A 6,000-nucleotide genomic window follows, 5' to 3' on the forward strand; every position below is an offset into this window, starting at 1 on the left:
CCAGCAGTCTAGACAGATGGAACAGCAGAGATGGCAGCATTATGATGAGCCAAAAGCACATTTCTATTTTAGCAAATTCACAAATAAGAGAGATCAGGAAGCCCTTACTGAAATCACTTCAGACTTTTCAGAAAATCCCTTTCTGAGTGCAATATCCAGCCTTCTAATTTTGAGTCTAAATCTGGCTTTCCTGAGGATTTTAGAAGCAAACTCAGCTTGAGCTCAGTATGAAAATTGCACTACAAATTCAATATCTGGGGTTCTGATATTTTTCTATAGTTGTTAATTTTGTTATGAGATACTAACATGAAAAAATACATATCAGTTACTCCAGGGAAAGGTTACTAAATGTGGCTTTTCCAGGAAAAGCTTATCTCCCAGATCTGATACCTCGCCACATTCGCAGCCTTTCCCCAGCAGAATTATGCTTAGCTCTGGTCGCTCAGCAGATGCCCCTCAGATTTTTGCTGTCCTTCCTGCCTTCTGATTTGGGGGCACTGTGCAGAATCAGCCGTTGCCTGTTTCCTCTGGCTGGGGCAGCATGAAATGCAGGCAGTGGAGTGGGAAGAAAGCTGGAGCTGCATGCTGGGCACTGTGGGGATTGTGAGCTGCTCCTTAGGCAGACCCTGATGGTTTGGGGCATGGCATGGTGGCTGCTCATTTATCAGTGCTGCTTTGTTAAGGGGGGCTGTATTATCTTTTCTTTTTTCCACCATGTAACCTGTGGTCTGTACAAGCTACTCCCAGGCTGTGTAGCCAGGAGAGGGCTTGGCTTCTGCCTTCTTGTTCCTGTTGCTGTGTGTGCCTCACGTGTGGTGCTCTTATTGTTGTGTCTCCTTGTGAAAGGGCAGCGTTATCTACGATGACAGCTTTGATCTCTTCAAAGAGATTGGCAACCTGTGCCGGCTCTGCAAAGCCATCGCCAGCAACGCCGAGCTGGTGAAGCCAGGAGGGGCTCAGTGCCTGCCCTCTGGTAGGTAGGACCAACACCACCCACAGTCCTTGTGGTGGTGACCACCCACAGGTCCCTGGGTGGAGACTGGTTCTCACCCTCTGACTGAGGAGCATGGCTGCTAAGGGCTTGTGAGCTTTCAGATCCCAGCTTGGTGAAGCAGGAAAAGAGGTAGCAGTCAATGACCAGGCTGCTCTACTTGCAGCAGTGTTTGTTTGGGCTGGGTTCCTCAACAGCAAACCAGAAAGGACGGCTGCTTCTTGCCAACTCCTTTTTTCCCAAGGCAGCTTTACTTTTCTAGAACATGCTCCTGGTAATACTTTCTGGGAGATGAGAGAGAGAAATGGTCTCTAAAGACACTGGGCCTATTCTTCAGGATTTAATCCTGTGAAGATAAGAACATAATTTAATCTGTTCTTTCCAGTCATGAGTATTGCTTGTGGTACACTTAAAATGCTTTGGATAAATAAATATCTTCTTAGTAGCTGCTGAATAACCACCCCTGTGGCTTCACATACCTAACCAGTGACTGGCTCTTCCCAATTCAGAGGTCACAGGGCTGTAGAGCTGAATCTAGGAAGTGTATATTGGCTTCAGGCCAAAAAGTTTTGGTTTTTATTTTGTTTCCTCTCCCTTGTTGCAAAGTGCTTCCTTTCCTTGTCTTGTCCTCCATCCCTTGCTCTTTCTTTCCCTCCAGGTTACAGCATCTCCTCCTTTCTGCAGATGTTGCACCCCGAGTGCAAGAACATCCCTGAGCCAAACCTGCTGCCTGGACAGCTGTCTCATGGGGCAGTGGGGGTGAAGGACGGGAAGGTGCAGTGGATCTCCATGGCGTTTGAATCGGTGAGCACGTGGCATCACCATCTGTCCTTGTGACAGTTTCTTCTTGTGACTTTTGGGGGTCTGGCTCTGCTCTTTCTGCACTGGCTGCTTTCATTTGCAGCCATAAGTTAGTGTTTGCTAGTGTTTATGCCTTGTGGCAGAGAGGTGCCTGCACTCACAAGTTGCTAGAAGTGGCTGTTTATGCCCCAACTTGCTCTTACCATGAGAGATCAGGCAAGGAGCTGGTGGCAGGTTTGCCAGTTCTGCCTGGTGCTGCAGCTCCAGCTGGCTTGTTCTGCCTTTTCCCTTGCCCCAAAGAGCAGGACATGACAATAATGTGTTCATCTCCTTGCAGACAACCTACAAAGGGAAATCTTCCTTCCAGACATATGCCGACTACCTTAAATGGGAGACATTCCTGCAGCAGCAACTCCAGCTCTTCCCAGAGGACTCTGCCCTCCGGCATGGTTTCCAGACCTGTGAGCACTGGAAGCAGATCTTCATGGAGATTATAGGCAAGTGCCTGCCATCTTCCTCTCCCTGAGGAGCCCACGCTCTATGATACATCTTCACAGGACACTCTATCCCACCTGGTGGGCATGTGTTATATCGTCAGTCCTTTATATATCACCTGCTTTCCACTTTCATCCTCCCCTCCCCATCTCACCCTGCCTGCCTTGTTGCCAGGGACACCCAGAGCCTTTCTCATCCCAGCTGTCACATTCCAGGAGTCAAATGAGCTGGCTCTTTTCTTCCAGGAGTGCAAAGTGCCCTGTACGGTCTGGTCCTCTCGCTGGTTATTTGTGTGGCTGCAGTGGCGGTGTTTACCACTCACATCCTCCTCCTGCTGCCAGTGCTGCTCAGCATTTTAGGTAAAAGTGCCACTTCCAATGGGTTAAGCTCTCCCTTTGTCTGAAATTGGTGGGTTGTAGCACTGCTGAGTCTCTGGTGATATGAACTGAATTGCTCTGACTCTGTGTAAAGCCTTTTGGCTTTCCAGAAGCCAGCCCTGATACACCTAGGTGAACAGGAGAAACTCTGCACAAATGCACAGGAACCTCATTGGGAAAGTAGATTTGTATGTCTAATTCCCAGTGTGTTTTATCTACACAATCCCTTCTATTTGTTTAAATAAGGGTTTTAGCTACACAAATGCCATCCCTGCCTGTTATGTATAATAATGTGATTAAGTCCCATGTGTTCTGAATAACAATTGCAGTACTTCACAAGGATCTGCACCACGGCTGCTGTTTCCAAGCTGTGGGAGACTTTTAAAAGCTGAATATTTTAGCGCTTTTGTTAGTATTTGAAGCAAATTTGTAAATAGCTCCTTCACCCCGGCTGGTGATTTGACGACATTGTGGACTAAGTGTGTTGCTAAACTTCTCAGTTTAAAAATCAAATCAATCATTTTAAAGCCACTTAGTCTCCCACACATGACTCACAAACAAATGTCGCTCTTGCCTTTAAGAAAACCTGTGCATGCACTCAGCCTGTGTGTAACTCCTGCAAGCAATACAAAGGGCCCTATTCAACTAGGTGCTTCACTCCCCAGGAGACCAAACTACCTTATTGAATGATCCCTTTGGCAAGGGAAGGTCCCTAAAATTCACTTAACGTGACTTTCTTCACACAGGGGTGGTCTGCTTGGTGGTGACCATCATGTACTGGTCTGGCTGGGAAATGGGAGCTGTGGAAGCCATTTCCCTCTCCATCCTCGTTGGCTCCTCCGTGGATTACTGTGTGCACTTGGTGGAGGGCTATCTGCTGGCGGGGGAGAACCTGCCACTGCACCAGGCCGAGGTGAGCTCTTTTCCTCCCACAGCCTCGCGCCCATGCCCCTCATGCCCTCTGTGCCGCTTGGCTACAATGCAGGACCTAAGGTGTGATGGGCAAGGGAGGATGCGGCTTCCCACCCTCGCAGCACATCCAGGATGTGTCCTGCTTCTCCAGCTGACTGGTTGAAGGCAGGTGTGAGCGTGCATACCTGAGTGCAGTCAATCCAGCCGAGGGTCCAACCCACGTGCTTGTCTCTTTCTTGCTGGCTGCAGTTGTGTGCAAAGCAGCCCCAATTCATACCCCGTTAAGATAGTTGTGTGCTGGAATGTCCTTACGCTTGTTTTGTAGCCTCTGCAAACTGTTGTGCTGTGCTGGACCTGCAGGTCTTCCCCAGCCTTCTTCCTCTTTGGGAAGAAGGAGACCACAAAAGCTTGGGGATCTCTGATGCCAGGTATAGTGTTGTCATGCAGAGCCTCTGTTATGTCAGTCAGCAGTCTATGGTGGAAATGAGCCACAAAATCCAGCAGATTTTGCCTCTACTGGGTTTTAACCTCATGGCTGTTTGCCCAGTGTGCTCAAAGACTGCATGAACTGTCCATCTGCACTCACACAGCATCTCTCGCCTGGACCGGGATGCTGTGAGCTAAGCCACCCTCTCAAAGGCTAGAACATTAGTGCAGCCCCATATGCTCGTCCCCATTCTCCCTTAACCCTGCTGTACCTTCTGCCAGGACCCCCGAGCATGTCGCCAGTGGAGGACGATTGAAGCGGTCCGTCACGTGGGGGTGGCAATCGTCTCGAGCGCCGTCACCACAGTGATCGCCACCGTCCCGCTCTTCTTCTGCATCATTGCCCCTTTTGCCAAGTTCGGGAAGATCGTGGCCCTCAACACAGGGGTGTCCATCCTGTACACGTTAACTGTGAGCACAGCCCTGCTGAGCATCATGGGGCCCGGCACGTTCACCCGCAGCAGGACTTCTTGCCTCAAGGCTGTGCTGGGGGTGCTTCTTGCTGGTCTGCTGGGTCTATGCATCTGCCTCGCCCTGCTGAAGAGTGGATTTGAGATCCCCCTGCCTAATGGGAGGGCCCTTTAGACCCTGTGCCAAGAGCCACATGCTCTGTCTTCTTGCTCCCTTTCTTTTTTTCTTTTCTTTTATTTTTAAAAGGATATTTTTTGTAAGAAAAAGAAATAGGAAAAAATCCCCTTTTTCCAGAAGTTTTTCAACTCCAGATGCACTTTATTTTCTAATGGGTTTTGCTCTAAGCTTCTATTTATTATTTTGGGTAGTGATGGATGGATGTCGGACAGTGAGGGCTGCCCAGGGAATACCTCAGCCTGTGAGTAGGAGGGGAGGAGGTCTCCTGGTCTCCTTCTCTCAATTTTTCTGCTTTTATTTTTCTCTTTTTTTCTTCTTTTTCTTTTTTCTTTTAATGAACAGAGCTTTCTGGAACCGTGAACCCAAAAGGGGGAGAAGTTGGGAAGACCATCTGATCCCTTTCAAAATGCTTCCCTTGTCCCTTCTCTCCCCTTGGCCAGGGTCAGCATTGCAACCGTGACTCTCGAGGTGATGTCCTACCCCCATGCCAACCCTGTGCCTCGTTACCTGAGCCTTGGACAACAGCAGTGAGCTGTTGGCCAGGCCTGGGAAATGGTGTGGTGTGGACCAGCAGTGAACTTGCTGCGCAGGAGCTCTTATGGGTGTCATTGTGGGATCCGAACTAGAGATGGTGGGTGGCATGACCAGCAGTGACCTGCTGTCATCGTTTGTGGGGGGGTGTCAGGATGGCTGGGATCTCTTGGGTCTGTGAACAGCTGTCAAGAATGCAATCAGTGCCCTCTCCCTCATCACAGCAGTGAGGTCAAGGCACTATTGATGCCCAGTCCCACCTGCTGCTCAGAGTGGGATCTCACCAGTCGCTGCCTCTGCTCTTTGTGGCAGAGAAAACAGCCCTGAGGTCCCTGCAGAGAGTTTTGGTCATGTCAGTCAGCTCTTAGCCTGAGTACGAGCTCGTACCTGGTGGCATGCACAGATAAACCGTGGTGCATCCTCTGTGCCACCCTCCGTTGTGCAGACACGAGGGCAGCGGAGCTTCAGCCTGCGGCTGCTGCCTGCTCAGAGCAGATGGTTTATATTAAAGTAAAATGAAATTGCAAACTGGTACCATTAACAAGTACATTTTAAGCATCGCTGATTCTATCATATTTTTAAAATTGAAATAGCTAAGTGTGTGCATTGATATGCAGCACATCTGGTTCTTGGCAGAAAGGGAGGGGCTGGGCCCACTGGGAGATGCATTAAACATTATTTACAGGGATGCCAATAGGGGGAGGTGGCCAGAAAGCAGCCTGGCTCCATTTGTTTGCAGATACCATGTTCCTGGTGGCTTTGTTTTCTCTGTCCGGACTTCACCCCCTTTTTAAGATGGGGAGCCTGTCCCGGTTGCCA

The 6,000-nt window shown here is 49.5% G+C and overlaps 1 protein-coding gene across 1 annotated transcript in view; it reads left to right on the top strand.

Annotated features, from left to right (window-relative positions):
* DISP3 (dispatched RND transporter family member 3) overlaps positions 1–4,647 on the top strand; it is a gene marked incomplete at its 3' end in the record, with an annotated part of 101,515 nt that extends 96,868 nt beyond the window's left edge. Inside the window, exons 16-21 of the mRNA XM_080358722.1 lie at positions 847–973; positions 1,650–1,795; positions 2,130–2,289; positions 2,533–2,646; positions 3,411–3,577; positions 4,285–4,647. Coding sequence (XP_080214848.1) covers positions 847–973; positions 1,650–1,795; positions 2,130–2,289; positions 2,533–2,646; positions 3,411–3,577; positions 4,285–4,647 — 1,077 coding nt within the window. The remainder of the gene's footprint in view (positions 1–846; positions 974–1,649; positions 1,796–2,129; positions 2,290–2,532; positions 2,647–3,410; positions 3,578–4,284) is intronic.
* Positions 4,648–6,000: the final 1,353 nt, after the last annotated feature.

This window comes from Nesoenas mayeri (assembly GCF_963082525.1).
Source record: "Nesoenas mayeri genome assembly, chromosome: 24".
In the NCBI taxonomy this organism is placed as follows: domain Eukaryota; kingdom Metazoa; phylum Chordata; class Aves; order Columbiformes; family Columbidae; genus Nesoenas; species Nesoenas mayeri.